Consider the following 26,311-nt stretch of genomic DNA (forward strand, 5'->3'; position numbering starts at 1 on the left):
TCCATATATATCCAGATATTTATAGCAGAACTTTTTGTGGTAGTAACAATCGAGGAACAAAGTTAGATGTCCATTGATTGGGGAATAACTAAACAAAATGTGGTACATTAACATAAAATAGAATATTACTACATTGCAAGAAGGAATGAATATTTGAAACATTCGGAGAATCATGGGAAGATTTATATGAACTGATGCAGAACAGAACTAGGAAAATAATATACATAATGACTATAATATAAACAGCAAGAGCACATACTGAATACTTAATCCCAGAAAAAAAAATTTTGAGAAAATTCACTTTCTTCTCATCTTAGCTCAAGTCAAGGAAAATGGATGTGGACTTTTGCATATACTATTGCATACACAATTGATGTGACTTGCTGATTTTGCTGGGCTGCTTTTTTCCCCTTTTCCAATCCTTATTATAATATATGGTTCACTGAATAGAGGAGGGAGAAAGAATATTTTTGGAAATGAAGGTAATGTAAAGACAAAATATGTCAATTAAAATAAGATTTTTAAATGAAATATGTAGTTGATTGTTCCTTTATTCAGGACACAACTAGGGAAAAGAAAAGCCAAAATCAGAAGGTAGGGGAAGGGCCCAGCTACAGAAATGACCCTCTGTCTATGTGACTGGATTTGTAGGAATTTCCAGTATATCCAAAATAGCAATCAAGATTTCTGGATGGGAATCATACATTGGGCCCAAATTCAAAAGTGATGGAATACATGAACTAGATATGTACTTATGAATTTTTTTGAAGACACCTCCCCTTATGTGACTTTACTCTTTGAATTAAGCATCAGGAAAAAGCTTATATCTTTAGATGAATTTGTTTGCTTTAGACAAGGAAGAAAAACATTGTAAGTCATTACATTTGTTCTTTTCATTTTAGCTATGAAGAAACTTGGGCCAAGTTCAATGCCCAATGGTATTGTTGTAGGATCATAGTTCTAGACCAGAAATGGACTTCAGAGACCATCTAGTCCAACCCTCTCTTCTTAGATGAAGAAACTAAAGCCCAAGAAATTTAAGTGACTTATAAGATCATAGACCTAGAGCTAGAAGGGACCACAGAGGTCACTGAATCCATCCCCATCATTTTACCTATGAGGAAACTGAGGTCCATAAAGGTTAAGTGAAATGTCCAAGGTGGCACAGCTAGGAAAACATCAGAGGTGGGCTTTGAACCCAGGTTCTCTTACTCTAGAACCAAGAATCTTTCCACTATAACCATTGAATCTTTTTTTTGCGAGGCAATGAGGGTTAAGTGACTTGCCCAGGGTCACACAGCTAGTAAGTGTCAAGTATCTGAGGCCGGATTTGAACTCAGGTACTCCTGAATCCAGGGCCAGTGCTTTATCCACTGTGCCACCTAGCTGCCCCCATGACCATTGAATCTTAAGTTTATAAATTCAAAAACAGAACTATAAGGGACTTTGGGTGTCATCCCTTCTAACCTCCCACACCATAAGTGTCCTCCTCTATAGCATACCTAGCTCAGCTTTTGTTCAAACACCTCCAGTGATGAGAAAGGAACTCACAGTTGATTCCACTGTCAGGCAGCTGGCTGTTAGAAAGTTCTACTTTATATTGAGCCAAAATCTACCACCTTATAATTTTCATAGTGTCTATAGTCCATAGTCCCTTCATGACAGACGGAATGGATAGTTGTGAGCAGTGGGCTGGAAGCATTGCTCTTCCCACAACTCTTGGGTTCAGGTTTCTTCATTTTCCTGTTTGTCCTCTGGATAAGGTTCAGCTAGTCAGCATCTCTTAAAGGAGGAGCTGTCCAGTGCTGCCTAGAGGTGTGGCCTGAGCAACAGGGAATATTGGAGACTGTCAACTCCTTTCTTCTTGTGCATGTGTTTGGTTTGTTTGGTTTCTTTAGCTAATGTAGCACACTTCTGGTTGCTATTGAGCTTATAGTTCACTCAAGCCCATAAATCTCTCTCACATGAAAAAGCAAATGATTTTTTGAACTTAAGTCCAGGGCTTTTCCATTTGTATCTCCTGAGTTTGATTCTGTTCATTCTAGTCCACCGCTTCAGCCTTTCAAGAAAATGGTCCATGCAGATGCTGTTGCCCAGCATGTTAGCTCTTCCTCACGTCTTTGTGCCATCTGCGTACTTGATATAATGCACCATCTATCACTTGTCCAGGTCAATGAGAAAAATGTTGAACAGAACAGGACAAAGAGCAGAGCATCCCCTACCTGGCCTGGCATCAATCCATTAATTAAGTGCCTGGTAAAGTCAGTTCTTTATCTTAACAAAATGTTTGCAAAGATAAAGTAATCTAGTAAAGTGATTTGTAATCCATAAACTGACATATAAATCTGAGTCAGTGGAAAGTGTTGGGCTTGAAATCAAAAGTGCCTGGATTTGAATCTCACCCTTGGTGTTTAGGAGCTAGACAGGTCATTTAATTTCCCTGCACTCCAACTTCCTGACCCATAACACATGGATAATAGTATCCAAAGTATAGATCACACAAGTTTGTTGTGAGAATCAAATGAAATAACGTATGGAACAAGCCTTAAAATGCTATCGAAATGAAAATTACTTTAAAATACATTTTCTTAATATCTTTTTTTTAATATCACTCCATTTCCCACTGTATCCTTCTCCTATGCTTTCCTTGTGAATCATTCCTTCAAATAAATAATTTTTCAAAAGAGAAAAAAAAGTTTAATAAAACTGACCAACTCATGGGAAAAGTCTGACTCTTTATGCAATGTTCCACTCCAATTCCCTCACCTCTACAAAGAAAGGAATGGGGGAGGTGCATTGTCATATCTTTTCTTTGGGACCAGGCTTGATTATTAAATTAATTTTATTGCCTTCAATTTCAATTATCTTGATAGTGGTGCTCTTCCCATTTAAATTGCTATCGTTGTGTACTGTTTTCCTGGCTCTGTTACTTCATTTTGCGTCAATTGATTGGATCTTAGTTACAGAGCCAGAAGGGACCTTACCGGCCATTAAGGTGGATATGAAGGCTTGGAGAGGATAAGTGACTTTACTAGGGTCCTACAGCTATTAACTGTCTGTGGTGGGATTTGACCCCAGGTCTTCTTGACTCCAAATCAAGTGGCCTATTCATTTTTCCATGCTTCTCTATATTCATTATATTTGAGAGGAATGATTTTTCATAACCCATCATTTGGAGAGATTCAGAGCTCTGTTCTTCTTCCAACATCCTGATTTTTTAAATTCAGTCTCTTGAAGGACATTGCTGATTAGACCTTGGACCAACTGTCTTGTTCAAAACTCCACCCTTGTTTTGTGGTCTGCTCAGACTTGGGTGGGATTTACATTCTTCCAATAGATGACTCAAAGCTATGGGCAGCCAGCTGGCACAATGGATAGCACACTGTCCCTGGAGTCAGGAGGACCCAAGTTCAAATCCAGTCTCAGACATTTGACACACTAGCTGTGTGACTCTGGGCAAGTCACTTAACACCAATTGCCTCAAACATCCAGGGCCATCTCCAGTCGTCCTGATGTATATCTTGACACTAGACCCAAAAGAGAGTGACTTTGCACAGCCCTTCCTCATTTAAATCTTATTCAGTGCAAGTCATGACATCCCCTCCCAATGTCATGGTCCTATTAGAGAAAGAAGGACAAAAAACAATAGTTTCTCTGTCCAAGAGTGACATGATATCACTCTCAGCCCTTTGTTTTTAAAAAGCCTACCTACCGGGGCAGCTAGGTGGCACAGTGGATAGAGCACTTCTGTGTGACCCTGGGCAAGTCACTTAACCCCAATTGCCTCACTAAAAAAAAAAAAGCCTACCTACCATTCTGTTAACCAATTAGAATTGATTGCTGTTTTATTGACTGCCTCTTATCCAAAGGCATAAAAACCTAAAGAAGTAGCCTGCAGTCTCATTAGTCTCTTTGATGAACTAGAGAATAAGGAACCATACTGTCAATCGCCTGATGGCCATGATTGATAAAATTGATTATAATTTACCCAAAACTTTATCTCTCAAAATTATTGTAATTGCCACATATTCGTTGATTTATACAGCAAGCACTATTATATTACACTCATGACTAAACATTTGTTTAGTCAATCCCTAATTATATGACCCCAAATTCATCCTTAAAACAAAAGCCTATCTTTTTACCTTCACATGACCAACAAATATGGATGACTAGACACTTTTCTCAGTCTCTACCAACTCTCCAAAAAAAGAGGAATTATGTGTCAGATACATAGCAGTTACAGGGAAGGAAGGAAGGAGGGAGGGAGGGAGGGAGGGAGGGAAGGAAGGAAGGAAGGAAGGAAGGAAGGAAGGAAGGAAGGAAGGAAGGAAGGAAGGAAGGAAGGAAGGAAGGAAGGAAGGAAGGAAGGAAGGAAGGGAGGAAGGGAGGAAGGAAGGAAGGGAGGAAGGGAGGGAGGGAGATGGAAAGGAGAAAAAAGGAAGGGAAGGGACATTGAATCAATGTAAAATTCTTATTAACACCAGAAAATGCTAATTCTTAAAGCATTCGTTTAGCTCCCCTCCACTCCTTCCAGGAATGCAGGCTTACATTGGGATCTTTTTTCTACTCCAGAGTTTTTAATGGCATGCCTTACTCCTTGGATGCTCATTATCCTACAATAAGCAGCAGACACTGATACAGGAGAAGTGAGCTACCTTGTGCCTTGAAAAAAACCCACATTAGAGACCCCCAAGACTGCAGAGATTCTATCTGAAACACCCAGCCTATATTCTCCCATGACCCTGCAAAAATGTGGCAGATGCTGATTAAACCCAGAAGAGCAGGAAAGGAAGATGCAGGGATGGAGGTGGGGGAGGAGAGGTCAACATGAATGTCTTCCCAAAGCTTAATGGAAAAGAGACTGAAAGTCAGCTGGGGCCAAGCCTTCCACTCTGCTTCTCCAGAGACTACTCAGTGCAAGGACCAAGGCTGCTGAAACCTAAATCTCCTAATGTGGGAGTATGCTGAGGAAGTTTGCAGTCCTAGCCCCTGAAGTACACACACAACAAGGGGAGGAGTCAGAAAGTGAGTGACAGATGAATATAAAGGGCAAAAAAAAGCTAAAACATCAAAAATCTCAAGAGGAAAAAGACTGGAAAGAGTGCAAGTATATAAAGCAACATAGAGGATCTTAGAACTAAAAGGAAGGATGTATACTAAATACTCAAAGTGGTCTCCCTTCCATGTTACCAGATGGTCATTACCAGTTGCTATAGCAGACAAAAAACAACCCCCTGCAGCTGACTTGGTGATGAGCCACTCTGAACTGGTCCTTGGACAATGGATACTTTGTCATGAGAACTGTACCTTGAAACCTTTCCAATTCAATTCTTAAGATCCTGAGATGATAGATTTAGAGATGGAAGGATTCTTTAAAACAAATCTAGTCCAGCCATCCCATTTTGCATTTAGGAAACTTAAGGCCTAGAAAGGCTTTAAGAAACTTTCCCAAGCTCACATAGATAGTAAGGAGCAGGTCCAGGATTTTAACAAATTCAATAATCATGTACCTATCATGTTTTGGGCACTATCCTAAGTACTCCTTCTACAAAGACCAAAAATAAAAGAGTCCCTGCCCTCAAGGAGCTCAAATTCTATTGAATAAGAACTGAAAGAGTTCCACTGGAATAATTATCAAAGACCCAAGTTTACCTCCCCACCCCAGTGGGATTTCAGTTTTTTGTGGAATATTTTTGTTATCATTATTATCTCATTCTTATATTTCTTCCATGGGGTTCAGATAAAGATGTGCCTGGGACAAGTCACTATCCTATAATTATTTTCATATGTTTAATGCACTGTGGAGTATTACACCACTGGTTAAAAGAGCTGCTTTTTTGTTGTTGAGTAATCCTATTAAGATGTAAGCTCATTTCTGTGGGCTCACTTAAAGTATCTGTGGGATACCTCCAGTAACAGAATGACAAAAATGATACTTGCCTCATTCTATTCCCACATTATTTTTATCTCTTCTGCTACATCTCCTCTTTTGAAAGTTTTCTATCCCATGTTGCTGAGAGATTGTGAGTATTTGGCATGATGTCATCTATTTGGCAGCTAAGTGGTATGGTAGATAGAACACTAGGCCTGAAGTCAGAAAGACCCGAGTTCAAATCCCATGTCAGGCACTTAGTAGCTATGGGACTCTAGACAAGTCACTTAACTTCTGTCTGTCTCCATTTCTTCAACTGTAAAATGGGAATAATAAGAGTACCTATCAAAAAAAAGAGTACCTATCTCCCAGGGTTGTTGTGAGAATCAGGTGAGGTATTTGTATATAGAATATATATAGAACAGTGTCTGGCATATAATGGGTGCTTAATAAGTGTTTATTCCTTCCCCCAGCCCTTTACTGAAAATATTGTCCTTAAATACACATGGATGATTGTGAGCAACAATGTGGTCAGTGATCATGTACTGGTTGTAATACAGTTAATTGGTTTAGTTCACAAAAATCTTGTGAGGTCTATATTTATAGTATAGAGACTTGTTACCTGTCAATCCTTGAGCAAGCTTCTGCTATATAATTCTGTCAGTCTAAAATTCTAGTGACCCAATCTCGTCATTTTAGGTATAAAATGAGATTAACATATGTAAAACACTCTGAAAACCTTAAAACACCATATGAATGCTGCTAATGATTATTATGCTAAACCTGCAGCATTTTCTACCAGTTCTTTGCATAATCTTCATTGATCACTAGTCCAAGCTCCTTGAGGATAATAACTCTTCTATAATTTCTGGTAGCAATGATCCATTCCTTTGTTGCCATCATCAACCCCTCCTTTTCCAAAGAAAAAATACTTTTTAATCCTCATAACTCAGCCATTTTCTCAGTGTTCCTTTGTTAACATATTGTTAACTTCGTTAGAGGGGATGTTGTCCATTGATGGTCTTTCAATTCCACTCTTGGATTCTAGCCATTTCATGGGCTCCATCTGGAGTTAAACTACCTCCAATTATATTCAACAAATCCAATGATGGTTACCCTTTATCAGCCTTTATTATTTATTATGTTAGTGATAATGATGTTTCTCTTAAATCATCCCTACTTTTTAAAAAATCTGTGATTGTCCTATTCGATGTCATTTTTAATGTGGCATGTTATATCACATCCTTTTGGAAATAGACAGGAGATAAATAAAAGCATAAATGTGACTTGCAGTTGCTTCATATGCCAGGCTACTCACCTCCATTTCAAAGGGCTGAGCAGTACATGGATCAGCCTCAGAGAACCAGCCAACATGATTTGAGAGGGTGATTACTTATTCTCCTCTGTAACACAGTGGGAAGCACCTGGGGCCCTCTCTTAGCTAAAGATGACTAACAGTTCACATCTGTGATATTACAAGCACATATGAGGAGGTACACAGCAAATCCCATTTTGTCAGGATGGCAAGAACCAATTCTGTATTTTGCCAACTGAAAGGCAAGGTCTCTTAGAAGAAGAAATGTATATACTTACGTGCATATGTGTGTATATGTAATATTTTACATATATTTATATGTTATATGTGTGTATGTGCATATATATATATATCAAAAGTTTTACCTCTTTCCAGCTTGATATAGGTCAGTGGTCCCTTCTAGAATTTTCCCAGGAGACATAGCCAGTTATAAATATTAAGGGAATGCTGAGTAGATTTGCATATAATTTGCATGTACTTAATCTATGCCTCCATAGATTGGGCCGCCTATTCTTGGGTCATTTTGAAGTTGAACTTTAATTGCTACTACCCTTAGGGAAGATTCTCTGGCATCTATATCCTCTCTGTCCTTTTCAGCACAGGAACTAATCCCTGGTCCAAATTTTCCAGCTTCATGAGGCTGCAGGCATAAGATGTAAATAGTGAAATGAGGAATCAGGAAATGAGGAGTTTCTTCTTTAAAAAAAAAAATTAATAACAGTGCAGCCACAGGGAGTTGAGGAGGGGCAGCACAGGAGCAGGATGGGAAAGAATTCCTGGTGGAACTCAATCTATCAATTGATAAGCATTTATTAATAGCCAACAGCTACAGCATTTATATAGCATGTTAAGGTTTGCAAAGTGTTTTACAAATATTATCCCATTTGAGCCTTACAACAACTCTGGGAGGTAGGAGGTATTATTATTCCCATTTTACAGATAAGTAAACTGAGGCAAAGAGGGCCCAGGACCGTACAGCTAGTTAGAGTCTGAGGCTGGATTTACTGTGCTACCAAGCTTCCTAGTTATTACTTATTAGGCACTTGATGTGTTCCAGGTATTGTGCTAGGTTCTAGGGATACAGAACCCAAAATGAAACAACCTGTGGCCTCAAGAAGCTATAGTCTTGGGGGCAGCTAGGTGGCACAGTGGATAGAGCACCGGCCCTGGAGTCTGGAGTACCTGAGTTCAAATCCAGCCTCAGACACTTAACACTTACTAGCTGTATGACCCTGAGCAAGTCACTTAACCCCAATTGCCTCACTAAAAAAAAAAAAAGAAGAAGAAGCTATAGTCTTAGAAGCAGGCCTAGGTTCCAGTGCTAGCTCAGTCACTAGCTGTGTGACCTTGGACAAGTCTCATCACCTCTCTAAATGTCAAGTTTGTTTAGAAAATGAAAATAAAAATTTTCACTTGTACCACATATCTCACAGAGTTAGAGTCCAAAGTACTTTGCAACCTCTCAAGTACCTTAGCATTAGAAATCCTGTTTATTATTGTTACCCAGAACAACTCTCCCTGACACGCATATGAGTTCATGCATGCAGGTCCGCACAGGATGTTCTGCAAGTGATATCAATGACCCTTGATGCACTCCTATCTGAGTGCCTTCTCTCATCCTCATTTCCTGCCACTCCTTAACTGGTCTGATGGTGCAGACTACAAAACACCCTGCCCCTGTCTGTGAACAGAGGATTCCCTACACAGCTAAGAAGTTCCAAATACCCAAAAAGTGGTCCTACATTCTTTGTTTGAAGACTTCCAGTGTGAGGAAATCTACCCTCTGAAAGGAACCCGTTCCACTTTTGGACAATGCTAATTTTTTTTTTTTTTTTAGTGAGGCAATTGGGGTTAAGTGACTTGCCCAGGGTCACACAGCTAGTAAGTGTTAAGTGTCTGAGGCCAGATTTGAATTCAGGTACTCTGAATCCAGGGCTGGTGCTCTATCCACTGCGCCACCTAGCTGCCCCAGACAATGCTAATTTTTAGAAAGCTTAGAAAGTTAGAAAATTCAATTTCCAACTACTTTTGGCAAATGGATATAATCCTTCCTGTGCTTTAGATGCAGCTATTCAGATATCTAAGGATATCACACTCTACTCTGCCCTTCCCCAAGCTATCATCCCCCACTGGATGTCTATGGGATATCCAGTGGGAGATGTCTAATATATGACATGCAAGACTAGAAGTCAGAAGAGAGGTTAGGGGCTGTGTAAGTAGATCTGAGAGGCATCTACAGAAAGATGTTCATTTAAAACAGGGAGACTGATGAAATCACTAAGCGAATGAATCACTTAAGTGAGGGAGATGAAAAGAGGAGCCAGGACAGAGCACTGGGGGGACCTCCATGGTCAGGGGCATATGTAGATGAAGATCCAGCAAAGGAGATAGAGAAATATTTATCAGACAGAAGGAAAATGAGGATAAGGCAGTGTTACTTAAATCTAGAGAAAAGAATATCTAGGAGAAGAGAATGGTCAATGGTGTCAGGCTTCACAGAGATCAAGAAGAATAAGAATTAAGAAAAGATCATTAGATTTAGCAATAAAGAGATTAGCCAGGGGCAGCTAGGTGGCGCAGTGGATAGAGCACCAGCCCTGGAGTCAGGAGGACCTGAGTTCAAATCCAGCCTGATACTTGACACTTACTAGCTGTGTGACCCTGGACAAGTCACGACCCCAATTGCCTCACCGAGAGAGAGAGAGAGACAGAGAGAGAGAGAGAGACAGAGACAGAGACAGAGACAGAGACAGAGAGAGAGAGAGAGATTAGGCAGCCAGGCAGCACCGTACATGTATAGAGCATTGGGCCTGGAGGCAAGAAGACCTGAGTTCAAATCTGGCCTCAGAAATTTACTAGCTGTGTGACCTTACCAAGCAACCCCTAGTTGTAATATGATAGCACCTGCCTCTCAGGGTGGGCAGCTAGGTGGCACATGGGATAAAGCACCAGACCTGGAATCAGGAAGGCTCATCTTCCTGAGTTCAAATGTGGCCTCAGACACTTACTAGCTGTGTGACCCTGGGCAAGTCACTGAACCCTGTTTGCCTCAGTTCTTCATCTGTTAAATGAACTGAAGAAGGAAATGGCAAACCAATCTAGTATCAACAACAACCTCTTGTTGTGAGGATCGAATGAGATAATGTTTGTAAAAGGCGCTATAGCACAGTGCATGGCACATAATAAGCACTATATAAAAGCTTATGCCCTTCTCTTCCCTTCCCATTAGTGACTTTGGAGAGAACAGTTTTGGTTGAAGGATGAGGGCAGAAGCCAGGATGCGAAGAGTTAAAAAGAGTGTGAGAGGAAAGGAAGGGGGTGTCGCTTATTGTAGATAAAACCATAAGAGATTATAGATTGTAAACTCTTAGGGAGCTTAGCCACAAAAGGGAAGAGAAATGTGTGACAATAATTAGCAGGAAGGGAAGGTCAAATGAGGATTCTTTGAGGATTGGGGAAATAGCCAGTAGATAGGGAGAGACTGGAGATTATTGAAAGATAAGGGATAATAGAGGGGGCATTCTGCTAGAGATGGAATGGGGTCACTTGTGCATATGGAGGGTTTGCTGTGACCAGGAAAAAAAAGCCAAGTCTTTGATTATTTGATGCCCCTTCCCCAAAGTGTTTAGTTTAGGTACTGGGTCATGCCTTGTGTGATTTGAAATAGACTACAATAAAGACCTATAGCTTTACAGATTACCAGCCTGTCTGATTCCTTAATGAAAGTCTCCTCTAATTCCCTAAATGGGTTGGTAGGTGGCACAGTGGATAAAGCGCCAGCCCTGGAGTCAGGAGAACTGAGTTCTAAACCAGTCCCAGATACTTACTAGCCGTGTGCCCCTAGGCATGTCACTTAACCCTATTTGCCTGAGTTTTCTCATCTGTCAAATGAGCTGGAGAAGGAAATGGCAAACCACTCCAGTATCTTTGCCAAGCAAACCCCAAAGGGGTTACAAAGAGTCAAAAATGACTGAAAATGAGTGAACAATACATGGATAAGAGTGAAATCGTCCTTGGCCTCAAAGAGGTGTTTTTTTTTTTTTAACTTTTTTTTTGGTGAGGCAATTGTGGTTAAGTGACTTGCCCAGAGTTACACAGCTAGTAAGTATCGAGTGTTTGAGGTCAGATTTGAACTCAGGTCCTCCTGAATCCAGGGCCGGTGCTCTATCCACAAAGAGTTTTTATATTCTATTGGAATGGGAATGAGTTGGGACACTTTCAATCAATCTACAAGCCTACTTTGTGCTAGGAACTGTGCTGGGTTCTGGAAATACATAGACAAAAAGGAAACAGTTCCTACCCTCAAGTTGCTTACATTCTGTTGGAGTGTTTGAAGCCTCTCCTCGTAGTACTAAGGAGTGGAAAGCACCCACTGTCACATAAACAGGAGTTTAATGTCCATGACATCTTTAACATCATCTTGCTATAGGTGGGATGAGGTTTCCCTTTGCCAGGAAGAACAATGCTGTCAGCAGAGACCCATGATCTTGGGGCTCCCAAGGAGCCCCCTGGGAGGCCCATGAATGGCCGCTTCTACTCTTCCGCTAGCATTGTCAGAAGAACACTTCTCCCCCTCAACATTTCACAAATGACAGACTGAGGTAGTTTGCTGAAAATGTTAACAATGCTGCTGAATGCATCAATAGCACGTGTCCCGGAAATTGTATCCAGATGAAAATGTAATTATAATGGACTGTTAGCAATGCACAGATGGACTGCGCATTGCTGTATGAGAGAGAAAGCAGGCGGGTTAGGGGATTCTCATCCTTAAACTGAATGTGGTAGCCCATGTTGTATTCTTGTGAATCAAACATAAACTCTGATTTGGCATTGAAAGCTCTTCACAACCTGGTCTCTTACTGTCTTTTCAGGTTTCTTCCATGTTACTTCTCTACATGCATAGTAGGGACTAGCCTTACTGGCTCACTTGCTGCTCCTCATAGGACATGTCATCTCCCACCTCCCTGCCTTTTCATTGGTTGTCCCTCATACCTGAAATGCTCTCCCTCTGGCTCCTGCAAACCCTGGCTTTTCTTCAAGACTCTTTGCAAAGGCCATTTTCTTCAAGAGGCCTTTCCTAGCCCCTCCCCCCCCACACCCCCGCCATTGCTAATACCCTCTCCCATTACCTTCCATCTACTATTTATGTATCTTATTTCTATCTGTTTATCTTTATTTGAGACATATGTAGGTTATTACATATCTACAAATACTTATGTATCTTTAGATGGGTAGCTAGATGATGCAGTGGATAGAGTACCAGATCTGGAATCAGGAAGATTCATCTTCCTGAGTTCAAATCTGGCCTCAGACACTTACTAGCTGTGTGACCCTGGGCAAGTCAATTCACCCTATTTACCTCAGTTTCCTCATTTGTAAAATGAACTGGAGAAGGAAATTGCAAACCATTCCAGGATCTTTGCCAAGCAAACCCCACAAGAGGCCATGGAGAAATGGAAACAACTGAACAACAGATGGATAGACATTTATATACCTATAGATAAGATATAGGTATAGATAGGTGTGTGTAGGCATTCCACATTAGAGAGTAAACTCCTTGAGGACAGGGACTGTTTCACTTTTCCCTTTGTATTCCCAGTTTAGTACAGTGCCTGGCACCATAGTAAATACTTAATTAGTGCTTGTTGATTGATCAGTTGTTGGTGTTGTGTTAATCCAATGACCAGGACAGTGTACACCATTGGATCATTCAACACAGTGTATATAAAGCTCCCCCTGGCCCCGACATATGCAAAACCCTAGACTTTGCAACCTAGAAAGGATGCCAAGAAGAACACAAGTGCCTACTTTAGGACCACTGAGTCACATATTGGTCAGTTGTTGTCCTTCATAGTCAGAGAGGAGCAAAATAACATCACTATGTAGAGGTCAAAGTATCGGCCACCTGTGGCCAATCAGACCAGAACAAGCTTGGCCTTCCACCACAGGTCGGCACATAAGAACATTTGGAATGGAGATGTCTCCTTCTACTGGGCTACAAATTCCTTAAAGGCAAAGAGTAGACTTCAATTTTCATTGAGGCACAAGGTTGAATCAAAAGCTGGATTGATTGAAAGCTGGAAAAGACTTCAGAGAACAGCTAGTACAATTTCCTTGTTTTGCAGATAAAGAAACTGATGCTCAAGGAGTGAAATGACTTGCCCAAGTTCATACAGGTTGTAAGCCTCAGAGGCAGAACTGGAACCCAGGTCCTCTGACTCCAAAGCCAGTGCTCTTTCCACTGTGGCAGGCTAGCTCAGGAAACACCTACTAATTCCTTTGTAACACCATGAGAGTTGATGGGTGCTGGAAGTGATTTTGATTTAAAAAGGGATCATGGACCAAGAGCAGAAAGGAGCCTTCAGAGTCACGTAGTCCAGTATTTAGTATAGTCTAGTATTTTACAGATGTGGCATCTGAGGCACCAGATTTGATTTGTCGTTGTTCAGTCATTTTTAAGTCATGTCCAACTCTTCATGACCCCTTTTGGGGTTTTCTTGGCAGAGATACTGAAGTGGTTTGCCATTTCCTTCTCCAATTCAATTTTCTTTGTTTTCTCTTTTTTTAATTATTATTTATTTATTTATTTTTGTGGGGCGATGAAGGTTAAGTGACTTGCCCAGGGTCACACAGCTAGTACGTGTCAAATGTCTGAGGCTGGATTTGAACTCAGGTCTTCCTGAATCCAGGGCCAGTGCTTTATCCACTGCGCCACCTAGCTGCCCCTCCAATTCAATTTTAAAGATGAGGAAACTGAGGAAAACAAGGTTAAATGATTTGCTAAGAGTCACACAGCTATAATGAGTCCTAGGCCAGATTTGAACTCTTGAAGATGAGTCTTCCTAACTCCAGACCAGGTGCTCTGTGCGCTATGGCGCCACCTAGCTGCCCTGCCAAAGACACACAATGTCAGAGTTGAGATTAGAACTGAGGTCTTCTGATTTCAGGGATAAGAAATATCTGTTACAATGCTACCTCGTTACCTTGATTAATGTGAAGTCTGCTCTATTTGGAAAGACTGATTCCAAATAGGTTACTTAACACCTGACAAGGGGCTATTTAGAGAAAATAACTGCAATGCCTTGTTCACCCCAACCCAGTGGACAAACCAGAATGTTAACTAACCAGGGGGCTCTCTTAGTTCTGTTTGGGGTCTTCCTTTTCAGGGGCACCAAAGTGATCCCTGGATATTCTGGGCTCTTCTGCAAAACCCTATCCCCACAGAAAAGGATAAGGAAACTAAGCAGTATAGTGGATAGAGCAGTAGGGATGGAATCAGGAAGACCTGAGTTCAAATCTAGCTTTAGACTGTTAATAGCTGTGTAATCTTTTTAGCTTCTTTCAGCCTCAGTTTCCCCTTCTGCCAAGTGGGGATGATAATAATAGCATCTTCGTGGCCAGGTAGTTGTGAGAATCAAATGAGATAATATGTAAAGTACTTTGCAAACTGTAAAGTGCTATGTAAATGGTAGTTATTGTTACCATCGTCTTCTTTGGCTCCTGTGCCTTCATTACCCTGATGAAGCCTAATATGGTAGCGATGAATGAGACAGGTTGACAGTGGTTTCCCACACTTTCAGAGTAACATCAATTACAGGCATTTTCTATGCATAGTTCAAATGACTTTAACCTTTAGTGGTGAAAAGGAATGGGGGGAAGGGAAGGATTTTGCTTTGCAAAAATGAAATACTCTTTTCCCATTGGTTTTCCTGGTAATTGCACAGCCCCAGCCAATAAGTCTGGGGCCTAAAATGTAATAACAGCCATAGTTATCTCCATAAACCTAGAGAGCCAGGGATGCTAGCCAGTGCCTGGTGTCATAAGTACTGTTGATTGCATAACTGGAGCAGCCAGGGCCCAGCTGGGGGCAGCACATGTCAGCTGTGGGAGAGACTCAACACAGCCCAAGTCGGTTCAGGTGCTTGGCACAGGGTAGCAAGAAGAGGAACTGATCAAACAGAGGCTGATGGGGATAAAAGTGTCTGGGAGTTGCAGCTGTTTTGAGAAACCAGTAGGTCAAAGCCTACGAAGGGATCAGTCTAAGGCAGCAAAGCTGAGGACATTGGGTTCACAGATGCAAGATAAGAACAGAATAGGATAGAGAAAGGATTGGGATGTAGGGTAGACAGAAGGACTTGGTCCCAAGCTCATCTAGGCTTTCAATGGGCTCTAATAGGCTTGGCCCTGATAATTAAGGTATTTAAAAATACATCCAAGAGAAGTGGCCTAACAGGATAGTGAGAGTTGGCTTCAGAGCCTGGAAGACCTGAGTTCAAATCCTCCCTCTGACAAATACTGTTTCACCTGAGCAGATCATTTAACTTCTCATTGCCCAAAACAGTGCCTTTAAGTTGGAGTTCCATATACCAATAAAATCATAAGCCTTATTCAATAATCATCGTAACAATAATGCAGCCAACTAGTAAAATATATAATAAGATTCTAAATAAGTAAAATATTGTGAGCACCCAGCACGATACAAGCCACTGTCAATTCATATGAAGGATTCATTATTTATTCTACAAGCATTTTTAAAGCACCTATTATGTTGCATGTTCTAGGGCGACAAAGACAAACATGAAATATCCCCTGCCCTCAGGGAGCTTATGTTCTATGGGAGAAATAACATGTACTCCTATAAACTAGGCACAGGACCTCTGGTTTCATTAGTATGGAAAGCTCCTAGAAGACCAGTTCAGGTCATCATCTTCTCTGCAACTTATTGAGAGGTCAAGGTAATCTGTCCAGGGTCACACAGTCAGTCTATACAGCTAGGTGGCACAGTAGATAAAGCACTGGCCCTGGATTCAGAAGGACCTGAGTTCAATTCCGACCTCAGACACTTGACACTTACTAGCTGTGTGACCCTGGGCAAGTCACTTATTGCCCTGCAAAAAAAAAATTTTTTTTAAAGAAACTTAGAGCTTATCCAGTCTACCTCTGCCATTTTGCTGATGAGGAAACTGATTTCCAACTATTCTACATAACTTGTTCAAGATCACACAAGTAGTAATCCCCAGAGGTGAGATTTGAACTCAGGTCCTCTAATTCCAAAACTGGCGTCCTTTCTACTGTACCATGATGACTCCTCTACAAAACAGACTTAAGAAACCACAAGGTGATTTCTTGCCAAGCTTTGTGTAAATGGAATTTCTATAAACAAATGCTGTTTTCCCATTTGCCATCCCTGGAGATATTTAATCTTACTTTCTGATTGATCGATCAGTGGGTCACAGTTTAAATCATTCAAGACCTCAAATATTAAACTGCCCATAGGTAAATTGCTGCTTAAAGAAACCTAGAATCCATCTGTGAAACAAAAACTCTTTTTATAATATCAATGGGGCCCTACCATTTGTTGGTGTTCTCCCCTTTTGTTGTTCTGGGCACCCAGGGCACATCACAGGGGAGCAATGACTGACTAGGTGTTTCCTTAATCCTTTTCTGATTTACCAAGACTTGCTGGGTCAGCGACTCCTTGAGCCTCAGTCAGTGCAAAAAGATTTATGTTCAACCATACTTTCTGGTGCTGGGTCAGTCTCCACTCTTTTTAATTCATAAATTAAATGCTCCAACGGGGCAGAGCGGGGGCTGGTCTGCGGCTTCTTCTGAGGAAATAAATCTTGACGTGAGACAGTTGCTCCCAAGGTGCCGGTCCTAACTGGCTCACCATGGATGCCTCCATTATTCACTGATGGATTTGGTTTTTGTCCTAATTGAGCAGGATGTCAGAAAGGAGCCTCCAGAAGCAAACACAATATCATCCTTTGTAGCCTTGCTTAAATCAACCCACACGCTGCAATAAAAACATCAGAATAAAAACCAGCCCCATAAACTCAGTCTCTGATAGCAACCCCTCCATCTGGGTGAGCCAGATTGAAAGTTTGCACTTGGATCACTCGAGGAAACAAATGAAAAGAGCTGCAGTGGCTTGTCAACAAGAACAGAAAGGCGGGGAAGGCCCCTACAGAGAGACTGTAACTGAGAACCAGATGGCCAAAGGTGGGGCAAGTCTTAGAAGGCTGCAGTCCTACCAAACTGGTTTTCTCTCTGGTCCTCACAAATGCTAGCCATATCCCATCTCCATGCCTTTGCCAAGGTTATCCCCCGTGCCTAGAATGCCCTCCCCCTTCAGCACTACCTCATAGGATCTGTCCGATGCTTCCAGGGAGCACTCAAGCACAACTTTCTTATTCCTGTCCCTAAGTGCTCTCCCTCTAAAACTGCTTTGTATTTAACCGTCGTTGTTCAGTCATTTTTCAGTTGTGTCTGACTCTTCCATGACCCCATGTGGGGTTTTCTCAGTGAAGATATAGGAGTGGTGTGCCACTTCCTTCTCCAGCTTATTTGACAGATGAGTGAACTGAGGCAAACAGGGTTAAGTGACTCACCCAGGGTCACCCAGCTAGTAAGTGTTTGAGGCTGGATTTGAACTCATGATGAGGCTTCCTGATTCCAGAGCTGGTGTTCTATCCACTGAGCCACCTAGCTTCCTTGTAGTTAACTATTTTGAATTTACTTGTATTTATTCTCTATGTATTTATATGTGTCCTTGTTGTCTTCCCCATGAGAACATATGCTCCTTTAGAAGAAAGATTCTTTCATTCATTGTATTTGCATCCCTAAGTGCTTTGCACAGTGCCTGGTAAATGGTAGGCAGTTAATAAATGCTTGTTGGTTGGTTAGTTGATTGATTGAACTAATAAGATGTAAAACATTTGGCAGAGGAAAACACAGATTCTCAAAGCAATTGAGTAGCCCGCCCATGGTCAATCAATCAATCAATCAGTCAATCAACATTTATTAAGCACCTACTGTGGGCTGAGACCCAGCTGTCTTCAGCTTTGGTGTTCACGATATGATTGGTATGCATTTAAAGTTTCAGATGTGCCAGTGCCAACCTAGAAAATCTCATTCCCATGGCCAGGAGATGACAGATGGCTTCCTTGGTGTCCCCAGCAGCTTTATGGGAGGAGGGGGTTAGTTGAGAAAAAAGTAGCTGGAACTAAAAACTATCAACATTCCCAGGTAACAGTTGACTACCACATACCAGGGTCAACATTTCAAAGCCTTTCAGATAAAATTATCTCATTCAATCCTCACTTTGACCCTGAGAAGTCAGTACAATTTTTATAATTCCCATTTTACAAATTAGGACAATGAGTCTCAAGGGATTAAGTGACTTGCCCAGGGTCACAGAGCTAATAAATATCTGAGGAGTGATTTCAACCAAGGTCTTCTTATTTCCAAGTTCAATCCTCTAGCCATGATGACAACAGTGACCTATGAGGTTCACCTTAATGTGCTATATAAAAGCTAACTATTATTTTCTTAGGGCATCTAGGTGGTAGAATGTATAGAACACTGGGCATGGAGTCAGGAAGCCTCATCTTCATGAATTCAAATCCAGCTTCAGACATTTACTAGCTGTGTGATCCTGGACAAGTCACTTAACCCTGTTTGCCTCAGTTTCCTCATCTGTCAAATGATATGAAGAAGGGGATGGCAAACCACTTCAGTATTTTTGCCAAGAAAACCCCAAATGGGGTCACGGAAGAGTCAGACACAACTGAAATAACTCAACAAAAACAAATTTGTTTTCTCCATGGGAGGAAAAGAGAATAGTATGGATGGGAGAAAGGAAAAAGAAATCCCTCATTCATCTAGATATGTGGTTTGCAAGACTTGGAATTAGGAAGATTAGAAGTTTAAATTCAGCTGCACATACTAGCAGCCCTGTGACCCTGGACAAGTTACCTACACTCTCTCAGCCTCGATTTCCTCATCTATTATATGGGGCATATTATAGCACATACATGAGATATCCTCTGTAAAGTGCTTTGCTAACTTTAAAATATTGCATAAATGCTAGCTATTATTAAATGCTTGTCAATTGACAAAAACTAAAATACAATAAAAACTTCTCTCTATATATGATATGTTAATATATATTAATTTGTAAGTGTCGCTGAGTTGGTTAGTTTTGCTAGGCAATGAAAGTTAAGTGACTTGCCCAGCCAGGATCACACAGCTAGTAAATGCCAAACATCTAGAGCCCAGATTTAAACTCAGGTCCTCCTGACTCCAGGGCTGATGCTCAATACACTACACCACCTAGCTGCCCCAAGTCTTTATGGTTTTGTCTGTGAGTTGGCAGTGCAGAAGCTGGCACATTCCAGGAAAAGAGCTCAATCAGAGGCCCCAGACCACTGGCACAAAAGTAGGTGTGGGCAGGGCGGGGTATGTTACATATTCTAGAGTAGCACTTCTCAAAATGCTGGGGGCTGGAGACCATTGGGGGTCCCTAAGACTCTTTCAGGGTGTCCATGAGGGCAAAACTTTTCATAATAATACTGAGACATTTTAATTTTAATATGGTAGGGGGCAGCTAGATGGCGCAGTGGATAAAGCACCGGCCCTGGATTCAGGAGGACCTGAGTTCAAATCCGGTCTCAGACACTTGACACTTACAAGCTGTGTGACCCTGGGCAAGTCACTTAACCCCCATTGCCTCACAAAAAAAATGTCACTGAAAATTTTAATATGGTAAATATCAATAGATATAACCCACATAAACAAAGCTGTTGGGGGAGTCCCTATAATTTTTAGGGTGTCAAAGGTTCCTGAGACCAAAAAGAAAATGAGTCAGGTGGCTAAAGCAAAAGATAAAAGAAAGGGGAATAGTGATGGAGAAGGTTGGCAAGGTTGATTGAAACTAGACTAAGAGGAAAGCCTTGAATGCCACTCTAAGGAATTTGGACTTTCTCGAGATCAGGCAGTGGCAAGTCATCACATCTGATGAAATTCTGCTACCCAGCTTGGAGGTCTTCCTTAGATGTCTTCTGGATATGCCGATGGACTTCGAATCAGAAAATCTGTGTTCTAATTCTGGCTATTACTGCCAGGGTGACCTGGGAAAGTCACTGAGTCTCCCAACTAATAGGAATAAGTGACATTTCCGTAGTACTTAAGTATCTATCAGTCAGTCAACCAAGAAGAATTGATTATAGTCTCACTATGTGCCAGGCACTGAGCTAGGTGCTGGAGATATGAGTATGAAGAATGAAACAATCGATCTCCACTCATGACAGGCTTCCATTCTCATTGGAAAACACTTGACATATACTATCTCATTAGAGCCTCACAAAGACATCCTCATTTTACAGGTGAGGAAACTGAGGCTGAGAGAGCTTAAATAACTCATGTCTGGTCATCCCAGTAGTTGCTAGAGATGGCATTTGAACTCTCCATTTGTTCTGACTCCAGATCCAACATGGGTTCCATAATATCCCACACAGCCTCAGGTCCTGAAAACACCTTTGGCCCCTGTGCTAACCAGTGTCTATTTCCTTCTTCTCTTCCAGCTCACATACCTGCCCCCTCCTTGGGGAGAATGCCGATCTTCAGAGATGGGACTCGACTTTTTTCCTGTTTACAGTATCACAGCTTGTAGGATTGACTGTGAAACCCGTTACATTGTGGAGAACTGTAACTGTCGGATGGTTCACATGCCAGGTCAGTGACATGCCAGGGCCATGGCAGGATGGGGAGTGAGTGGCTTTATGCCTCCTGATGTCACCTCAAGTCTTTCCCTGAACTCCTGGCAGCCCAGATTTCTTGCCCCCAAGTTGTTGCCAATCAAAGTCTATGCCTGTACAAGACAAAAACATCGGACAAATAGGAAAATCGAATCCATCATGCCAGGACACTGACTGAACATACAGATAAGTTGGAAACATCCTGCTTCTTGTATTTTTTTTCCTTTTTTTCCAGACAAAATGCCAGTCTATTAGCAGCTAATCCACATGGCTGGGCTGATGCCCAGAGGCTCTTAGCTTAAAGCAACCACCCAATCAACAAGCACTTAATAAATGCCTACTATGTGCCAGGCACCGTGCTAGGAACCAGGGACACAAAGTCAAAAATTGATTCATTTGTAAAAGTATACTAAGATTTGTAATTGGGGGAGGAACTGGGGAGAGGGAGAAGCACTTTGTAGAGGCAGTGAGGTGATGCAGTGGAAGGAGCACTCAGCTGGAATCAGGAAAACCTGAGTTCACATCCAGTCTCAGACACTAGCTGTATGACTCTATGGCATCTCTGTCTGCCTCAGTTTCCCCAACTTTAAGATGAGGATAACAGCACCTATTTCACAGGGTTGTGGTGAGGATCAAGTGAAATAATATTTGTAAAGTGTTTAGTACAGTGCCTGGCACATAGTAGGTAGTATATAAATTCCCCCATAGGCTGCAAAGCAGGAGTTCTTAACTTGGAATATTTTAATAACTTTATTTCAATATAATTGGTTTCCTTTGTAATCCTATGCATTTTCTCTTATGATATTTAAAAACATTCTTCTGAGAAGGGGTCCATAGGTTTCACCAGACTTTCAAAGTAGTTCAGGGTAAAACAAATATTAAAGACCATGCCCTAAAGCATGATAGGAATGTGATTTGCTATTTATTATTGTTGTTGTTGTTATTATAAACCACATTCTTCTCCTTCCTCACTTGCTTATTAATTGTGCAATCTAAGAAAAGTCTCATCTCTTCTCTGAATGGTCCAGTGACAAGGACAGACTCCCATGAGAGTTCCTGAGCTATCTTACCACTGTTTTTTGTCCATGCAGGGGATGCCCCTTTCTGTACCCCAGAACAGCACAAGGAGTGTGCGGAGCCAGCCTTAGGTCAGTACTCCAACTTCCTTACTTCTCTCAGAGGAGATTCCCCTCCTTTTGTAACAGTGGGATGTGGCCAGAAAGTGATAGCAGCTCTAAGTATCTGGGCTTTCCATGAGACAAAACTCATGGAAAGAAGTTAATGAGAAGAGGCGGGGAGAGGAATGGGAAAAGGTCAGGAGATGGAGAGATGATGGAGAATGAGGAGAGAGTTAATGAATAGAGAGAGAGCCAAGGGATAGAGATTATGAAGAGTGGAAAGAGGTGGCCAGAGATGGATAGAGAGCCATGTGTTGGAGAGAGAATAAAGAGTAGAAAAGACTCATCAGATGAGAAGGCCATGAGCTAGATAGTGAACTGAGGTTCAGAAGATGGCAAGCGGGGAGAAGGCCAGGAGCCAAGTGATGGAGAGAGAATGGGGAGTGGAGAAAACTCAGTGGATAGGGAGTCCATGAGCTAGACAGTGAATTCAGGACAAGACAATGGAGAGAGGATGGGAAATAGAATTAGTATTAGCATATGGAAAGATAGAAAGAAATTATGGCGAGAAGGTAAAGGACCAGGAGATAGAAGAGAATGAACTAAATGAGAATGTTAGTTAGTTGGTTAGTTGGTTAGTTAGTTAGTTATCTGGTTGGTTGGTTGATTGGTTGGTTGGTCAGTCAGTCGGTCGGTCAGTTGGTCAGTCGGTTGGTTGGTTGGTTGGTCAGTTGGTTGGTTAGAGAACAGGGAACAGAAAGAGGAAAGGCTAGAATGGGGTTTCTTAAACTTTTTCCTTTCTCAACCCCTTTTTCACCCAAGAAATTCTTACTTGACCCTGGGCATAAAGGTATGTAAAACAGGTATACATAACCTTTTACTATTGCCAAATTTTGTGACCCCCACATTCGATTATGGGACCCCATATGAGGTAATGATCCATAGTTTAAGAAGCTTTGGATGAGAATATGGAAAGAAAGTGGAAAGTAAGGTGAGGACCCAAAGGTGGAGAGAGAGCCAAGGAATAAAGAGAACATGGAGAATGAAGTTAGGACTAGGGGAAGGAGAGAAGATAGGGAGTAGAAAGAGGTATGGGAGAAGAGTAATGTGTAAGACTGATGTAAGAATAGGAATAGAGAGATGCTGGGGAAATTAAGAGAAGGGAAATACAGATTTGGGGAATAGAAAGAAGGCTAAGGGGATGGAGAGAGGATCAGTGGGAAGAGAGAAGACTAAGAAACAGAGGACAGGGAGTAGAGGGAGAAATGAGAAACTGAGAAAGAAAAATGCATTCTGAGTCACAAGCTTTACTGATGGTAGGTAGGGTCACCTTCAGACATTAATGATGGCACATTATGAAGAAGTAGTCTGCTTTTTCCCTGATTAATTTAACACAAAGAGGACTCCATCCCGGTTATCTTATATGACCTAAGGTCCCATGGCCCAAAGCCTTGGCCTTCCTGGCACATGTCCAGGCCCCAGGAAAGGCAGGAATAATGATGATAGCGCCTAGGGAGCCTGCTGGGAGAAATAACGAGCAATCCAGCCCTGGCCCCGAATTTCTCGCCTCTCGGAAGCAGCCTCGCCCAGCACTTCACAAAGCGGTTTGCAAACATATGAACAGAGAGAATTTTTAAGTAATGTCTAACTCTTTTTAGCAGCTTCAGAGGAGACTTCTGAGTGGCTAGAAGCCAGAGGGAGGTGATTCTGGACTCACGTTTTGATCCCCCCAGAGCAGCAGGGAGCCTGCTGTGTGGCCAGGGTTGGGGGGTGAAGGGAGAAGAAACAACAGTTGGCAAAGATCTGGAAACTTTTCTGAATTAAGAGTCTGATAGAATCCACACTACCCAAAGGACTAGACAGTGTGGTGCCAAGAAAAAAGTGTTAGATTTGGAATGAAAGAACCAGAGATCAAATCCTGCCTCTTCATGCCCTTGGGCAAATCACTGAACCCTCTCTGGACCTTATTTTCCATATCTGTAAAATGAGGGGGTTGTAAATTCCCACCAGCTCTTATTATGATCTTCTAAAAAAAAACTGAAACAGAGGAGAATAGAAATAGAAGGAAAGAAAGGGGAAAAATTGAAGATGAGAGCAGTGGTTAATGCATCTGTCACTTGGTTCATGGGCACCATATGCCACAAAGCATAGCTTCCTGTTGGGTAAATCTAACTTGAACTGTCTCTCTTCCACTCCCCCTGCAAGAAGCTAAAAGGATAGGAGGAAACAAAAGCCCACAAGACTTATTGGCTCTAAGATTCCTGAAGTGATTTCCTATGCAGTGGTGCTCAACATAACTGCAGCATCGAGTTCTGATATACTGGAATCAGTTGTTTCCCTGTAGAACAAGAGGGCCCATTTTGGAGATGGGAAAATAGAGTCTGTGGAGGGCTTCTCAAGGAGCCATGGACAGAGAAAGAATTAGGAGTCATGGCATCTCAAGGGTGAGCATGCATGCATGATAAAAAGCATCCCTCGGGGGACCAGGAGCCCTCAAGCTCCAGTCCTCACAAACAATGGAAGGCCACAGCCCACCCTACATGATAGTGAGTTCCCCACCTCTGGAAGTATTCAAACTAAGTAGGTGACCACCATTTGAACTGAGTGCTGCCTCTCTCTCATCCCCAGGTCTACTTGCTGAAAAGGACAGTAATTACTGTCTCTGCAGGACGCCCTGTAACCTGACCCGCTATAATAAGGAGCTCTCCATGGTGAAGATTCCCAGCAAGACTTCGGCCAAGTATCTCGAGAAGAAATTTAACAAGTCAGAAAAGTATATCTCGTGAGTAAAATGGATGAAGAAAATGTATGGGATAGGGAGAGGGTAGGTGGGATAGGAAAGGGGTAAGGGGTACAGGTACAGACACTGATGGGAAGGGACACTGAAAATAAATCTTCCTTCACGGTGGAGAATGTTAGATCAAGAAATATGGCACCCTTGTTCTCAAAAAAGGTGAGACAGATTATTCACATATATTTAGTCTTTTAAGGTTTATAAGATGACACAAGCTGTATGACTCTGGATAAGTCACTTAACTTTCTACTAATTAATGGAGCAGCTGAAATCTCCATTGGTGTATGGGGTTCCCACGCTGAAGAAATTGAGGCTTATGAAGTGTTCTCTGTGAAGCATATAGTGTAAACATCATTATTCCCACTCTGCAGATGAAGAAGCTAAGGTCACCCAGCTAGTAACTGACAAAGGTCTCCTGGCTCCAAACTGTGATGCTTCCCAAGGGCTGTTAAGGCATCATGTCACCAACCAGCCTCCAGGGGGCTCTGAAATGGTGATCTACTCCCCCTCCACCTGGAATCCTCTGAAGTGGTGATCCACTTCCCCTCCCACCTAGAATCCTCTGAAATGGTGATCTACTCCCCCTCCACCTGGAATCCTCTGAAGTGGTGATCCACTTCCTCTCCCATCTAGAATCCTCTGAAATGGTGATCTACTCCCCCTCCCACCTAGAATCCTCTGAAATGGTGATCTACTCCCCCTCCCACCTGGAATCCTCTGAAGTGGTGATCCACTCCCCCTCCCACCTGGAATCCTCTGAAGTGGTGATCCACTCCCCCTCCCACCTGGAATCCTCTGAAGTGGTGTTCCATTCCCCCTCCCACCTGGAATCCTCTGAAGTGGTGATCCACTCCCCCTCCCACCTGGAATCCTCTGAAGTGGTGATCCACTCCCCCTCCCACCTGGAATCCTCTGAAGTGGTGATCCACTCCCCCTCCCACCTGGAATCCTCTGAAGTGGTGATCCACTCCCCCTCCCACCTGGAATCCTTTTTGTTCTGACATAACTACAACCATTGGGAGTCATGTGCTTTGTATCTCCCTGCAAGCAGACTCTATTGAGAGAAAAAACAGCAGGACTTGCCAAGCCCTGCTGCTTTGTAGATATTCTCTAGGAGCACAATTACTTTGACTGCTGAGATGTGTCTTGATGCCTTGTCTGCTTCCTAGTGCAAAACAGGATGGATTAATTTCCCCTAGAAGCTCCCTCCCAACCTCACACCTTTCTTTTCCCAGCCTCCTCCCCAAATCAGGACTGCTCATGCTCCTTAAATACAGCCCCAGACATGAGGAGCCTCCCTGGAAGAGTCTAGGCATTTTCTGCCTGATGCTTGGAGGAAGATGGGAGATGTAGTTCCAAGTCCCAACATCTGAATACAGTTAGGTGGTGCAGTGGGTAGAACTCTAGACTTTGAGTCAGGATGACCCGAGTTCAAATCCTGCCTAAGATATTTATAGCTGTGTATCCCTAAGCAAGTCATGTAACTTCTCTGAATCTCACTTTCCTCATCCATAAAATAATAATGATGATATTTACCTCATAGGGTATTATGAGGAAAAATGAGTTAATATTTATAAAGCTCTTTGCACAGCTTAAAACACTGTCTAAATGCTAGTTGTTACTATCATTATTATTCCATTTCACTCCCAGCAGAGAGGGGGGGATTAATAA

General features: G+C 42.1%; 1 protein-coding gene across 1 annotated transcript in view; it reads left to right on the forward strand.

Moving 5' to 3' along the window:
• The window catches only part of ASIC2 (acid sensing ion channel subunit 2), a 354,556-nt gene that overhangs the window by 309,287 nt on the left and 18,958 nt on the right, over positions 1-26,311 (forward strand). The window contains exons 4-6 of the mRNA XM_043963140.1: positions 20,555-20,705; positions 21,820-21,876; positions 24,475-24,628. Of these exons, the coding sequence (XP_043819075.1) occupies positions 20,555-20,705; positions 21,820-21,876; positions 24,475-24,628 (362 nt within the window). The remainder of the gene's footprint in view (positions 1-20,554; positions 20,706-21,819; positions 21,877-24,474; positions 24,629-26,311) is intronic.

This window comes from Dromiciops gliroides, chromosome 4 (assembly GCF_019393635.1).
Source record: "Dromiciops gliroides isolate mDroGli1 chromosome 4, mDroGli1.pri, whole genome shotgun sequence".
Taxonomy (NCBI): Eukaryota; Metazoa; Chordata; class Mammalia; order Microbiotheria; family Microbiotheriidae; genus Dromiciops; species Dromiciops gliroides.